The 15513-nt window shown below is 40.9% G+C and overlaps 1 protein-coding gene across 1 annotated transcript; it reads right to left on the reverse strand.

Moving 5' to 3' along the window:
* Positions 1-2: 2 nt before the first annotated feature.
* On the reverse strand, positions 3-15466 carry efhc2 (EF-hand domain (C-terminal) containing 2). The gene is made up of 15 exons (XM_029277015.2): positions 15331-15466; positions 14172-14360; positions 13081-13231; positions 12720-12943; positions 12343-12594; positions 11114-11221; positions 9945-10083; positions 8752-8917; positions 8522-8664; positions 7990-8186; positions 7385-7518; positions 7028-7225; positions 5528-5620; positions 5314-5413; positions 3-4555 (listed from the first exon to the last, which is right to left on the reverse strand). Exons 1-15 carry the CDS (start codon positions 15370-15372, stop codon positions 4430-4432), a joined length of 2262 nt encoding a protein of 753 aa, XP_029132848.2. The 5' UTR covers positions 15373-15466; the 3' UTR covers positions 3-4429.
* Between the last annotated feature and the right edge of the window lie 47 nt (positions 15467-15513).

A 15513-nucleotide genomic window follows, 5' to 3' on the forward strand; every position in this document is an offset into this window, starting at 1 on the left:
GGTGTGCCAATGCCCATAGGCACTGAGGAATCACTGGAATGAAGGAGAGCGGCCAAAAACAGTCTGCTTAACTCCCCTCCTCTCTATAGAAGTGCCGTTACAGAAGGTCCCCAATTTGGCCCGGGCTGAGAACACTTAGCAGGCAGATCAATCTTTTTTTACGGCCCTCCTGGGACACCGCAGGGCTCTCAATCTAATGCACTTTTCTGTATGAAGAAGCCAACAGGTACCAACAGGAGGTAAAGACACCGACTTTTGCGAAGGTAGTATTTAAGATCAGTTTAGACATCAAATGCATTATTGGTTTCCTCACTGTTGTCAAGAGAAAATAACTTTTAACGATATCAATACCTGTTTTAATAACACAGCAACTAAAATGGAAGACCTAGACAATCAATATTGGGTCATTTCCTGTTTCTAATAACCAAAATTACAAACTCCTGCATAGTCTTTAAATTGCACTAGTTGTTGGCAACGTACAGTATATGTGCAATGAAGATACTGTGCAGGAGTTAAGGCCTTTGCACACTGAGACTCTAAACTTTTGGTTTGTTTTTTTAAACATCATCATCAGTAATACTCAGATGTGAATAATGAAATAGCTCAAATATTTATACTAAAAACTATTGTGTGAAGAATAAACTGATTCAACAAGATGAAACCAGGAGAGCTGCAGCATGATATCAGTTACTAGACATTTATTCAGAGTGAACTTTGGGGCCAGAAGTTGTTGCTTTGGGGGAAACCGTTCAGAGAAAAACAACCTCTGAGTGCAGGTGTTCTGTGATGAGTGTGTGTCTGTGGACTTCCAGATTTAGGATTTGTTGTCATGAGAAAAGAAAGGCACGCTGCCAGTAAACAGAAACGTCCCCCCTCTTGTTCTCTTGTTCTCAGATATCTGTTTAGACTTCATAGATTAGCCATGACTACATCAGACTCGCATTAAGCCCAGCACGCACTTTCAGATGTGCACACCGAGATCCTCCTAACCCCAGAGACGTCCCTGACCTTCCTGTGTATCAGTTTTTACAGTGCGGCGGTCTGTGAGCGCAGCAGCGGTGAAATGGAGCCGAGACAAAACAAGAGGAGAAGATTCTTTACGACAAAACCTCCCTGTTTTGCTTCTGCTGGGAGAGACTGGAGCCTTTTTCAAACACTGACTCTTGAACATTTCAGGACAGAAATCTTCCTAACCTGCATACACACACGTCAATCACAGCAGGAAACTTTCAGATGGAGGCAGGACATGAAGCAAAGAAGACAACGCAGAAATGGCGGCAAAGAAAAATGATCTGATGCTATAATGACATTTTTTTCTACTTAATTGGGCATATTAACAGCATTGATAAATAGCAGATAATAGAATAAAACAAAGAGAGTATGATGCAGCACGACGATCAAACCGGTCGCTCAGCCTTCGCACGATCTAATCGTCATCATCCCTGACTTCACTCGGGAAAATTTCCTATAAGGGCGATCTGGAAAAATTCCAGGTTAAGTTGAGGTTGAAAATTCAGATGTTTGTGTTTAGACGTGTCAGCTCACCCCAAAAGAGTTCTTTGTAAGTGTTTAAACACAAAGAAGCCATTTTCACATATGCACTCCTAAAAATGTCGAGAAAACACAAACATTTTGTGCTGAGAGGAGCCGTCGTCATGAAGGGAGATTCATGATGGTTTATGATGGTTTGCAGGTAGTTTTAGATACTACAAGTACACACTCTCATAATCAGCCGATATCTATTTGATCTAACTGAAGCTGTCCCCTTTAAGTAGAGGATTACAATATTGACTTGAGGCAGTGTCTAAGGTTACACAGGGTATAGAATTATCTGCAAAAGTCTTCACAGAACAAACAGAAATGGCCATCTTATGTTTCTAAACCAATCAGCAAAGCTTCTGTCCAAGAGCCAAACTGCTGCTCAATCAAACTCACTAGCTGACTAAAATCCTTTATCAGGTAAGGTAAAGATAAAAGTGAAAAATGATGGGGACATGACTTAAAACACCCAAGAAACCGCCATGGAAAGCTTTCACAAACTAAATCTAAAAGGTCAAATATGAGACTCGTTGAGGCTGAAATCGGAGTTTGAACTGAAAAGCATAAATAAGTAGTTGACACTTTGTACTGGAAAGAAATGACTGATTTATTCACTTAATAATTGTTTAGACTTTGTGTGTGCAAAAGGTTTTAAGCCTCTCTAAGGGGATTTGTTTTGCTTGTATCTGCTGAATATCAAATATATAATAATATAATATTAAAACTCAAATCTTTTGGTTTTTGACAATAAAACAAACTTTTTTAGAAATATTTTCAGAAATATTTGTTTTAGAGCCACTCAGGTGGACATTTCTCACACTTTCTGACATTTCACAGACCAAACCTTAAATGTATTACTCATCAAACTTTAAAGACCGACGACTTGGATGCAGCAACTCCTAGAGTTGGCTGTTGCTCTGCTGAAGAGGATGACAGAGCAGAAAAGGGGATGCGTGGGCGCAAAGAGACAAAGACTGACAGGATTAGACGGAGCGGAGGACGAGGAGGGAGGGGTTGTCTCTCTCTGTCCTCCCCCCTGCATCCCCCCTTCTCTTTCCTTCTCTGCTCCAGTTTTTCAGAAGCCAGAAAAAGAACCACTAGGAAGCTCCTTACCACCAGCGACCACAGTGACGTCACCCTTTGTGTCCTGCGGTGGCCGACTGTTGAAGCTAATATTTTAGTATGTGTGAAAGCAGACAGAGCAGACCTGATAATGCTGGCGCTGATGTAATGCACTGTTTCTGTGCTCAGTGTGAAGGGGGTGAGGCGGGTGTGTGTGTGAATGATGTGTGTGTTGGTTATAGAGACGGGGTCTGGTGGTTGATTACCTAATGTTTGACTTATCCTCTTACCAGAATTTGTAACGCAGGCTCCGATTACAGTGGCGCCGCAACCTGAACAACCTGTGCCTTTTTATAGTCAAACAGTGCTGCCCGCCCGCCCGCACACAGACAGACGCATAATGAGGACGTAGTTCTTTGTAAATTAGACCTCTGAGAGTTCCCCCCTCCAAACCGGTCCCTCTACTCTCCTCTGTGTTTAATCCCCCTAATACAGTCAAATAAATCCACTAAATAAAATCAACAGTGAACTACTGATGCTGCAGTCATCCTCAAAGTGGATCTGGGAGGAGTCCCAATCATGATCTGAATTTTTCAGTGTGTTCATAGATTAACTGATTGATTTGAGTAACTCTCTTCAATTGGAAGCAGAATATGAAGATATTTTGTTTGTTATTTCGGCCTCTTCTCTCCGTGAAGTCTGGCTAATTTCTGTGTTTAGTAAAAGAATAAATGAGATATTGTGGATCAGCAGCTCTCTCTTTCTATTCTCTCGTTCTGTACTCACACAGGCATAAGTACAGTTACTATAGAAACCGCTTCCCCAAACGTTCCTCTAAAATAAATCAAGATTTCCATGAAACTAAAATAAGGCCACTTCTTTGCTGCATGACCATGTTTCATAGAAATAAATCACTTTCTATAATAAGTTTAAAGTTTTGAATTGTAAATCAAAAATGAAGAAAAAACAAAAGAAAAACGAAGTAAACGAAGAATTCCTTAAAAACCTACATTTGGACAACATATAGACTACTTTGATACAGCTAAGTGCAGCTTCTGTACAGACACACAAGACCTATTAATGAAGTCCAACATGTTTGTAAAATAATCAGGATGAATCATTTATCTTTGATGTGAAAATATTCCTGAACATCACCAAGAGACTTCAAGAACGACACAAACGAGAACAGAGGACTAGATCATCATAATAATTTAAATTGATCAGAATTCAGGAAAGTTGTTATGTGAAATCTTGTGAGATTCTGCCTTCATAAGAGGTGACATGGATCAACTGTCTGTTGGACTCATTGCAGCTCAGTGATATCTGTTGTTTTCTGTCTTAAATCCAGCGTACACATAACCTTACAGTGCACATCATTCATTTTAAGTTTCTCCCTTTATCAGCTCAGCAGGAGGATTCACTGTAATAGTCTGAAATCGTTACATGTGAGCACAGCTAAAATATGTTTTTGCTTTAACGCCTTGTGTCTCAGAGGGATTCACACCAACTCTCATGTACACACACACATCCTCACATCAAAAAGCATCTGTGTTCTCAGAACTTTTCCTCCCTAAAGCATAAATTTTCCACTTTACTGGCTTGTTTTAAGTTTGAGCAGACCATTACTGCCAAAATATTCACGTACAAGTAAACAAACTTTCAACTTATGCTCACGTCCCACCCCTACCTCCTGTAGTTTTACAAATCACCATCACTGCACACAACGCAAACTCAGATGCTAGATACCTGATGTTTAGTGTTTTTTTAATGAACAAGAGGTGTGTCTATTTACGTGTGAGGTGAATCTGTTTCACCTCCCTCTTGATGTCTACGGGATGGTGGTTGTTAGATCAGCGTTGTTGGAGGGACGGCCAAAGACGTCGTTCAGGAGTGATGAGTAGTTGACATTTTTCACTGATGGTTCTCCAGCATCAAACTTGACATTCAGGTCAAACTGGAGAAGATAGAAACACTGAAATTAAAAAACTTTTGAAGAAGATTCAGTGGTCATCGTCTCCTTTCTTTGAGAGATTTTTATGGAGTTCAGACAGTCTGAGCAGACTACTTGTGGATTAGAAGCCGCTGAAACAGAGAGAGCAGCTGGAAACCGTGACAGGGAGGAGTAAGCACTGTGTCACATACACACACCCAAACACACACACACACACACACACACACACACACACGCACACACACACACACACACACACACACACACACACACACACACTCATTCTCTCTTTGTTGTCATGCCATGGTATATATCTCCGCTGCTCACCTGTTTCTGCTTAGACTTGGCTGCAGCAGAGTATGCTAAATGAGACTAAATCAGAACATAGGAAAGATACAAATACAAGAGAGAAAAACTAAGCAGCTACTTCCTTCCTATTTGACCACCTCTAACGGTGTGTGTGTGTGTGTGTGTGTGTGTGTGTGTGTGTGTGGGGTGTACTTTTAATTGTCCTCTTTCCATTCGACCATTCCCTCTCACAGACTTGATTCTGTTTTTGGCTCTTGCATGCACTGAGTCATCGAAGATTTGGGTAAAATGTAGATTGATTTTTTTTAATTACCACTGTTTGAAAATCTGTGCACACACATGGTGAAGTCTGCTTTTCTAATTAACCCTCAGCTAAAAAGTGTTCTCCTCCTTCCTCCTTTCTGCTGCTCTTGTTTTATATATACAGTATGAGTGCTGTTTGTCTGTCTTACCTTTAAGGTGTCTTCAGACTTTACTGGAGGACTCGGATTCTCTAACCAGCTAAGACCAGCCAGGAAAGCGTGGTAGTCGATATTGTCCCCGTCTGCAAACCTACAGCACACATAAATCGGTTTAATCTGTTTCTAATGCAACATTTTTGACTGGTATTCAGCAAAATGAGCAAAACATTATTCACTGTGGTCTACCCTGATCTGTGCCTCTTACCTGCTGAGCAGTTCTCCCAGCAGCTTGTCAGGCAGAGGGAGGTGGACGGCCTTGCAGATGGTCCTCGTCTGTTTGGTGGAGAGACGTCCAGTTCTGGAGACACGAAGAAAAGCAGAGACAGAGGAATACAATGTGAGAAAAAAAGCACTGAATTATTAGCAGAGGATCCAGACATCAGGCTGCCTGCCTGTTTTTAATGACTTATTTGAATACATCTCAAAGAAAATAAACATACCCTTGAAGCTTTGCTCGTACCAAAAGGAAAACAGAAGTGAATTTAGGACTTTTGCAATTGCATGGGATCATTGTTTGGTTAATCTCCCCTCCTCCTTCATTAACTTTATCTGGAGGAACTTTTCTGCTGCTTTCAGTTACTTGAGGCAGACCAGGTCCCAGTTTGATGACCTGCTAGCCAAAATCAGTACCAGGATTTCTGATGGAAACCAAGTACCGGCGTTCTGCACTAAAGTCGACAGAATATGTCTGACTATGAACCCAAAATAAACAGATTTTACTGAGGTTTAATTACAATAAACAGGCTGAAAGGAGGCTGGAAGAACAACATCATGATGCTGATTCGTAAGAAGTCTGAATTTGAATTTGATATGTCAGGTCTGTCCGCAAGACGACATAAAAACGTAAACTCTTTTCTTTTTGGAAGGAGTTTGGATTAACCTTTTCTGATGGAATATCAGAAAAATCAAAACTCTTAACTCAAGTTCGGTTGTGAGGTGTGTGTGTGTGTCTGTGTGTAAGTGTGTAAGTGTGTCCGTTTGTGTGTGAGAAACAAAGGATGCCACAGTTGTTTTTCACGGTGATCCAGAGCCAGGTTTTCAAAATGTTCAATACTTTTATACTTGTTTACCGCATGTTTTGAGAGGAAGAGAGAGAGTGCAGCCTGCAATCTATGGTAATAATAAAATAATTGACCCTTTATTGTGTGCCATGCCTGACTTCTATTTTTGTTGCCGTGGTAGCCAAACAGGTATCAATATAATTGTTTTTTTAACTTGAATCATATCCAAGTATAAAAATCTGGTATTGTGACAACCCTCCTCCAGGGCCCTCTTCTTGTCATGCAGAGAGGTTAATGAACAGTCTAATTCTAACTGAGAGCTAGCTAAACCTCATGGCTCTTGTGTTAATCCAAAGACCCATGGTAAAGGTCTGCAGCATGAAGCATTTATGCATTAAAGATGTGGTTTTATTCTCAATAGGAGAAGACAAACATAAAGAGAGTAAGTGTGTGTGTGTGGTTCCTGTAGCCTGCAGAGCTAAATGCCATTCAGGTCTTTAGGGTCCATCTGGTTCCAATGCTGCAGTCTCACACTGCTGGAACTAATCGCTGTTCAGAGATATGGGGCCACCGGCTGCACGATTGATGTCTTGTTGTGACGCTGTGGCTGTGTGTGTATTTCTGCTGCAACACTGTTTGGTCCTAAGCTAACATCTGTGTGTGTGTGTGTGTTTGTGTGCTTGTGTGTCTGTGTGCATGCTTACTTGTGTCGGTCTTGGTGTGTGAACGCTCTGGCCATGGCCGGGAGCTCATCAAAGGGCTTCTTCTTGAGGAAGTCTTGAGCCACAGCCAGCATCAGACCCACGTCCACCGTAGGCCGCTCGACGCGCTCCGAGAAGCTTCGGCCCAGAACCAGAACCTCGTGCTCCGACAGGCCGCAGTCCAGACCCACCAACAGACCCCTGTGATGATTACAGGCACATAAATACAGAGAGAGAGAGAGAGAGAGAGAGAGAGAGAGAGAGAGAGAGAGAGAGAGAGAGAGAGAGATATATAACATTAGAGTCAGAGTAAGACATAGTTGAGTTTTTGCTTTGGTTATTTTTGCAGCGTTACTGTACCTGAACGACTCGTAGGGGATGACGCCAGCTTTGCCAGGGTCACTGAGAGTTAGGAACTTCCTGATCTCGCTCTGTTTCTCCTCAGGAATCGAACGTACTTTACTGATGATGTTTCCCACGTTTGCTTTGGGGAACTGTACACAAAATTCCGTCACCTTTAATCACATTCAGCAGTCACTAAAGTCAACGGGAGCTGTTTTCCTTTGAATACAATCAATACAATTTCCATCATTTCTGGGCTTCCCTATACTTCACCAACTAAAACACATTGAATAGTCAACATTCATCTAATCTGCAGGGATAGCATTTTTTTTTTAAAGTTTATAAACATATTTGATAATTCATGAGGTTTATAATATAGATTGTATTAGGGTTGTCACAATCCCAGAATTCTAAACTTCAGTATAATTAAAGTAAAAATCAAACTGAATTAATAATTATTTCAATACCATCCCAACAAAAATAGAAGTCCCAGGTACCCAATATCAGGTTAGCTTTAGAAACCTGCTTCATCCTTGAATACTGATGATCTCAGATACAGAGACCGGACAAAGAAATTAAAAAGTCACAGTGAACAAATACCTCTCCTTCTTTTCCCTCCCTACCTCCTCAGCATGTTGCTCCATGTAGCTAAAGGTGTATTCATCAGCATCCAGAAGCTGGAAGTTCCAGTTGTTGATGCAGACGGTGGCACCAACGTACAGATCCTGAGCGGTGAAGTACTTGGACATCTCACTCTTAAACCGCTCTTGACCCGGCTTCTTCACACGACCACGCTCCAGAAATTTACCACCAAGCCAACCTGGAGCGCCAACAGTGAGTGATCAAAGGATAAAAGAAGGATGGGTTTCTCATTGTTACACTTATCGTTGAATATTGAATTTGGACCCATGCTGTGCAAACCTACCAGACAAACTATTCATCTTAAACTGTAGTAAATGTGTCAAAACTTGATTTATATTGATGGGAATTTCCCTGAAAAGGCAGGTCGATGCACTCACTGTCATCTGTTCCATAAGTTTTTAAAGATTCTGGAGATGGAAACTGTATCTGATGATCTTAATGTTTGCCATGAGAGTCGTAGATTTGTGTATTGCGACTTGAAGGCTCAGGTCCAAACGTTGTTTTGTTTTTTACCTGAGTTCCTCTGCGGGCGCTCAAACACGCTGATGGAGTCGTCACTAAGGTAAAAGGAGATGATGAACATCCTGTCTCTGTCGAGGGGATCCCTGGTCAACATCTTGGCTCGGAAATTCAGCACATGACTGTCTAGGCCATATCTGGGGGGAGGGGGGCACATACACAATACACATAACTCAAACATCAGTGTGTAATTTGATTGTGGCTATGACTACGGGTCATCCAACCTGTCTTTCTCCATAAATTTGCGGAAATCTTTCTTGGGGGGTTGGGGCAGCAGGCTCTGGCAGGAGACCAGAGAGTCCTCCTCTGAGCCAAAGCCGTTGTAGGGGGGCACCATCCTTGGGGGCTTAGGGGCCTTGGGGGCTTTGTACTGCATCGGGGTGAAGTCCTCTAAGAGGGAGAAGGAGAGAGAGAAGACAAAACACTTAAAAGAAGAAAGGAGGAGGGCTGGAACGATCAGACAACAGCAGGTAATCCATCCATGAGGGTCTGACCTCTGACTGCTCAGAGTCAGACGGGACCCTCCATCACGGCGTTCTGTCACTGCCTGCCTTGCCTGCTTTACTACTGTGACTAATGCAGCCAGACCCAGAACCCAGGGTGGCAGACCGGTCCAGGACCAGCTCTGGTTTCTCCTGTGTGCCTCTCATAGTCCTCTGTGTCTTTAAATGAGGAGGAGAAAAAACAGCGCCGGAGGGCCGGAGTATCTGATGTCAGGCCGATGGTGGTGCTTAAACTCTGTAACTGGTTCTTATATCCATCCATCAAGGAGTGACTGAGACAACCAGAACATTATATTAGCTGTGACAAGCCTCGTCAAGTTTGAAAAAAGATACATAACTCAGAACATTTTAATTTTATTAACAGTAAAAATTAAAATACTCTCTGAACAAACGTGTCAACATGTGTACCATTTGTCTCAGTAGTGAGGGAAGGAAAAACTTCCTGCTGGTGCTTACTGCCCCCAAGTGTTCTTAATTATGTACTACAGAAAGGAGGACTGGCTAAAATGGTACTCTCTTCAGAAAATGAAAAGCCAGAGTGAAAAGTCTTCGTTTGATAAAGCTCAGACACAGGAGCTCTTTTTAAAAACCAGCAAACCTGAAATTAAATATGAAGCTTAACCTCAGGTCTCAGCCTGCCTTCATTTCTTAAAAACTTGTGTTGCAATAGAAGATGCTATGATGTGAAAACAAACCTGACTTTGTCAATTAAGTTTCATATTATTTGTCATATATCTGGGTTTAGATGGAAAGATAAACAACATTTTATTTTACTGTTACCCAATGTTTCACTTTTTGAAGACTACCGGTAAATGAGTCTTTAAAAATGTTTCCAAGCTGGATTTTCTGTCTGGAGAGGAAACATACTTTTTATATTAATAAACAAAAATCAATCAATGTAATGTATTGGTTACCTATGCCATATTTGGAGCGATAGTATTCTTTGGTGAAGTCGTCACAGTGGGTGATGAGCACTCTGCGGCCCCACACGTTCACCTCCCGTCCCACAGCAAGATCACAGTCTTTGTAAAATTCGTTCTGGACCCCTGAAGGCTGCAAGAGAGAGAGAGGACAAATAGGGAACTCAAGGTCAAACTGTTTAGAATTTAATCAAACAAACATTAATGAACAGTAAATATTTAAAAAATTGATACCTGTTTTACTAACACGGCAACAAAAATAGAAATCCTAGACACACAAAATTGAGAACTTTCTTGTTTTCAGTTAACAGTAAATGTAAGCAAATTCCTACACACTGTCTAAATTGCACAAATTAGTTAGCAAGATTTCGGAACAGAAACCTTGCCAACGTGTTTGTTCAATCTAGAACTGAACAAACAAAATAGGAATTTGCTTACAAATTTTGATGGTTACATCCCTCTCCTAAGAACCTGTTTTATGAAAAATATGTTTTCTTAAAGTTTTGGCAATTTTAAAAACAACTGTTCATTAAACAACAGGGATTGTATAATTTAAACCATAGTGTATCGAAAAGTATCAAATTATCAAACATTATGACAACCTTGCTTGCATCTTCTGTCAAAACGGTGTCCAGGTACCAGCAAGCCAAAAGTGTGTGGACATCAGTGTGGACTAAATATGAGTATTAAACATCCTATTCCAAAACTATCTGCAGTGTTTCAATTTCTGTAGCCACTGTTTTGAAAAAGGCAGCCTACAAGTTTTTGTTGACTCCCATTAAACCCCAACCAGTGATCCAGAGGAGGTGCATTCTATGTAAGGCCTGTCTCACAGTCTGTGTCAAAGTTTATCTAAAAGGTTGTGGAGCAGGTTGAGGGCAGAGCTCTGTCTTTGCTGATACTGAAGTCAGAAAAGTATTTCTTTACGGATTTGTAGTTTTGTGTAAAGGTGCAGCAGTCTGCTGAAAAAGGAAAGGTCCTTCCCTGGACTGTTTACACCCAGTAGGAAGCACATTTTTGTCAGAAATAGTTTTCTTGATTCGATATGGCGACTTCTCAGATGCAATACACCTCCCTCTTCTATCTCCTTTACTGTCATTGGTATATTTTTGTATTAAAGCAAATGGTGAGAGAGTATAACATACAGGACAGACGGGACATACATTGAGACTGTCCAGTATGAAGCGTTTTCCCTGACTTGCTGAGGCGAACACGTTAAGCACTGTGCGGTCCGTCACCTCTCCAGGCTGCTTCAGTTGGGCGGGTCCAAGCTGCAGAAAACAACATACCAGCACATTAAATATGATATCCCACAGAACTGAGCATTATTCTGCATGCAGACATGTATGCACACATCTGGTGAGAGAGATAAAGTAATACAAATTATAGAGAGAAAAGAGAGAGAGAGAGAGAGAGAGAGAGAAAGAGAGACATCTAACATCATAAAGAGATAAAGCTGAGAAGTGATGGATGTGTTGGTGATTTCCAATTGGACGGTTAATTTTGGTCAACCTTTAGGACTGACATTTAATAAAAGGCATCAGAACAAACTAAATTACTGGTCACACACACGCGCACAGACACCGCATGCATGCACACGCACGGCCACACACACACACACACACACACACACACACACACACACACACACGATTGAGGTCTGGCTGTCTTTCAACATGAATTAGGCTTGAGTCAGTAACTGGAGGAGAAAGCCAAAATGCTCTGGGGGGACAGGATGCTGCAGCAGGTCTGTCAGGCTGAATGAGGTCGGGGGGGGGGGCTGCTTGGAGGAAAATGAAAAGTCACTGAACCATACAGAGAGGCATTGCCAGCCATTTAGTTTGTAATAACCAGCTCTAAATGTAAGACACTGGAATGGACATAGAACAGAAAGCCCTGCTTTTAAACAACAGGGTCCCACATCCAAACTGGGTCCTATTTGATTTACATTTCATGTTGCAATCGTACCAATATAATTTGTATACAGAGTTATTTAGCCTCCTTGTAAAGATGCGATTAAGATCTGACACATTCGAAATGCATGCGGAACACATATACTGTACTTCTCATGGTTAAAAAGTTAAGTGTTTGACATTTATATATTTCATACAACAAGGCAGTTGAAAGAATCTCAGAGAATCAGAGAAAAGAATCCATCTTTTAAACATATCGAGTGCCCCAGGTACAGAGGCTCTAGTCCTCGAGGCAGGAGGATAACCTGTGGCTCCTTTCCCACATGTAATTCCCCACTCTCTCTGTCCTTGATTTCTGACTCTATCCACTGTCCTATCTCTACAATAAAGGCATAAAAAGCCCCCAAACAAACAAAGAGTCCTCCATCACCCCCAGTCTCAGACACACCTTTTGAACAGATCATTTTGTGGTTCCTCACCTTAGGTAGTTTGCTGCGGTGCAGGAATTTGGGCACAGTACCTCTCCCAGGGATTTCTGAGATAACCTCTCTGATCTCGATGGTGTCATCGGCCAGGTAGTAGTGCAGTACGAGCTCCCGGGGGTCCCCGAACATGTTCTCTGTGTCGTCCCAGAAGCAGAAGAAGCGCAGCACTTTGCAGTCGTAGTCCAAGAACTGCTTCAGCGTGTCACGCCTCTCATACGGCCGAAGAGGCTTCATACTTTTTTCAATCTGGACCAAGGATTGAGTTAAAGTAAAGATAAGAACATATTAACAAACAGATAAAAGGCTTAATTTTTTTTCAAGGGCTATTTGTCATGCATCTAAACATCAGTAGGTCTGTTTGTGATGCCCACCTGTTCCCGGAAGTTGCTGTAGGGGTCATCAGGTACAGATATACTGTCATTCACACTCACTCCCAGTCTGGTGAGAAAGTTCCTTGAGAAAGAGTCACAGTCGGTCACAGTGAAAGTGCGTGAGTGCAGCACCATCTGTTGGTTGATGTTGAAATGAAAAATATTGTAGAATTGGTCATCATCCGGTGGAGGCAGGGGGATACGCTGGCGACGAATAAATATTCCTGTCATACAAAACAAACACGCAGTGATGGTAAGTGGCAGCTAATGTCAAATATGGTCATTGCATCATAAATGGGCTGAAACCTGCATGCAAGTGTGCACATGAAAAACAAAACACTTCCTTTGATATCACAGACACCTTGAGGGATGCCGCTGTTCTTGCACTCTGGCTCCACCACCTGAATGGTGTCATCCTCCAAGTAGAAGTAGATTTTACACTTCCTGATCCTGTACGTCTCAGTTTGGGCCTCAGGCACGGCTTCCTGGAAGTATGCATCAAAACACAGAGCCTGACGGGGAGAGGGGCACGTTGTCAATAGAGTTAATCAAAATTATTACATTTTAAAGACTTTCTAAAGCATTTAAAACAGAAATATGAAAACATTATTGCTCATCAATTTGTTGTTTGCCTGAATAGGTAAACATAGTACACTGCAACATTCATTCATGTTCATTACTTTGAAAGGTTTTGACACCAAAGGATTTAGAATGACACAATCCCTGTTGTTGTAATTATTGATAAAATCAAAAATTAAAGAATCATAAAAAAATAATAAAAAAACCTTCAGTCATATTGAAACCAAATGCTGCAACAAGAGAAAGATAGAAAGCACTGTGTAAATTTGCATAAAATGTGTTGGCCACGTTTTGGTACCAAAACATTGCCTAAGTATTTATGCAATTAACACAGTGTGCAGGAGTTTACCTGCAAACTTTGCAAATCAACACAAGACATTACACAATATTGGGTACCTAGGAGTTCTACTTTATTGCTGTAGGTATCAATATTTTTTGATTTTTACCAGCATCACATCTTTAGTTTAAAGTTTTGGTGTTGTGACTACCTTTTTAGGGGGACTGAGTGCTTTAATGAGCATTAGTGTGAAAAAAATATGATGTAAACATGTCAGAGTTAACATTTACATCTGTAGTTCCCAGGTAATCAGATCTATATCCTGCGCTTTACTTTGAGACATAACTAGAACTACAGATTTACATCTTTCCTCTGTGTAATGAATGTACTTTTAAAGCCATGGCTAAATATTCATTACACATGTTATCAGTTCATGTGATGTAATCAGCCATCTATACAGTTTGTATTCTACAATTCTACAATCTCATTTAGCAGAGGCTTTTGTTGAAAGTGCTATATCTGAGAGTATGTCAACTTGGACAAAGAATGGAGAGTATGGAGAACAGGCAAAAAAGGTGAGTTCAAAGACAGCACACCTGTTTGTCGAAGGCCAGCCATGCTGGTAAATCACTGCCCTGTCCTTTGGGGTAAACAGAAAAGTTTGGTTTAATCTTCTGGCCATATAACAGCTCTCCTCCAATGCCCAGCTTCTCCAATCCCAAAAACATTGGGACTCCGTCGGAAACAGCGAAATGCTGAGATTTATGAAAACTTTCTTTCCACAGCTGCGGCACACAAGGGAGGATAGGTTACAGTCTGGCACTACACACTTCTAATTCAAAGTGCATACACAGGAGGAAGTATAAGGGTTAGTGATTACTTAAGCATACACTTCTACTACAATTTCATGAAATAAAAACTTACATTTAAGTATTTGCATGTTATGTTAGGCCTAGAAAGACATGTAGGACTGGAAGATACATTTTATATTCAGTGCTGTTTAGCTCATTAACAAGCTTGGGAAGGCTTCTTCTCCACACTTTAAACCACTTTAAAGTAAAAGTATCAACACGAAATGTTTAAAAGTTAAAAGTCATAGTCTTGTTACCTATTCCTAGTCTTACTTACGTAAAAATACTAACATTTTGATCTGTTTGAAATGCTCATTATACATTAAGTCCCCGGAAGTGTATCTGACATCTGGATGGTTATAGATTAACTGATGTGTTATATTTAAGTTTTTCTTGGCAGCGATTTGGTCAACATTGATTGAATTCAAACAACTATTGTCTGTTAGGTTAGGTAGTTCATAAAAAAACATCCCAAAGTGATCATTAGTTCAGTAGTTTATCTAAAAGTCTGCACCAAGGCTTAAGCATTATTTATTGGATAGAAAACTACAATGTTTTCCACTAAAATGTATTACACTTCAGGTATAAAGTGAATATAATGGATATTCTCAAGTAAAGGACAAGTAGCCTTCTATAATACATAATTAAACACACTTCAAAAATTAAATTAGTTTAAGCAATTCCCAAGCCTAAAACTTTATTTTATATCTTATTCTGTCGTATCTGTTGTCTTGTTATAGAAACTAGGGCCGCTATTCAATTTGTTTAAACAAATACAATCAGCTTTAAGTTGCCACCTAACTAACCGTCTTGTATCTATTAAGCTAACGTACGTGCTAAAGCTCACCTATATTTATCTAACAGTCGTCGTTTGTTCGTGATAAACCCAATAAAACTCGCTTACCTGTTTATTGGGAGAATTCCCGGGTAGAAAAGGCAAAGCCATGGCTTTTAATATTTGAATAAAGTTGCGTGTTTCTTCATAAAACTCAGCAGCTGTAAATTCCCAACGGCCTGTTTTTGGTTACCATGGAAGCGTGTATTAGCGGGCGTCTCTTAGCAACGAGCAAAAAGGCCGTGGCGAAGT

Source organism: Labrus bergylta, chromosome 13 (genome assembly GCF_963930695.1).
Source record: "Labrus bergylta chromosome 13, fLabBer1.1, whole genome shotgun sequence".
NCBI lineage: Eukaryota > Metazoa > Chordata > Actinopteri > Labriformes > Labridae > Labrus > Labrus bergylta.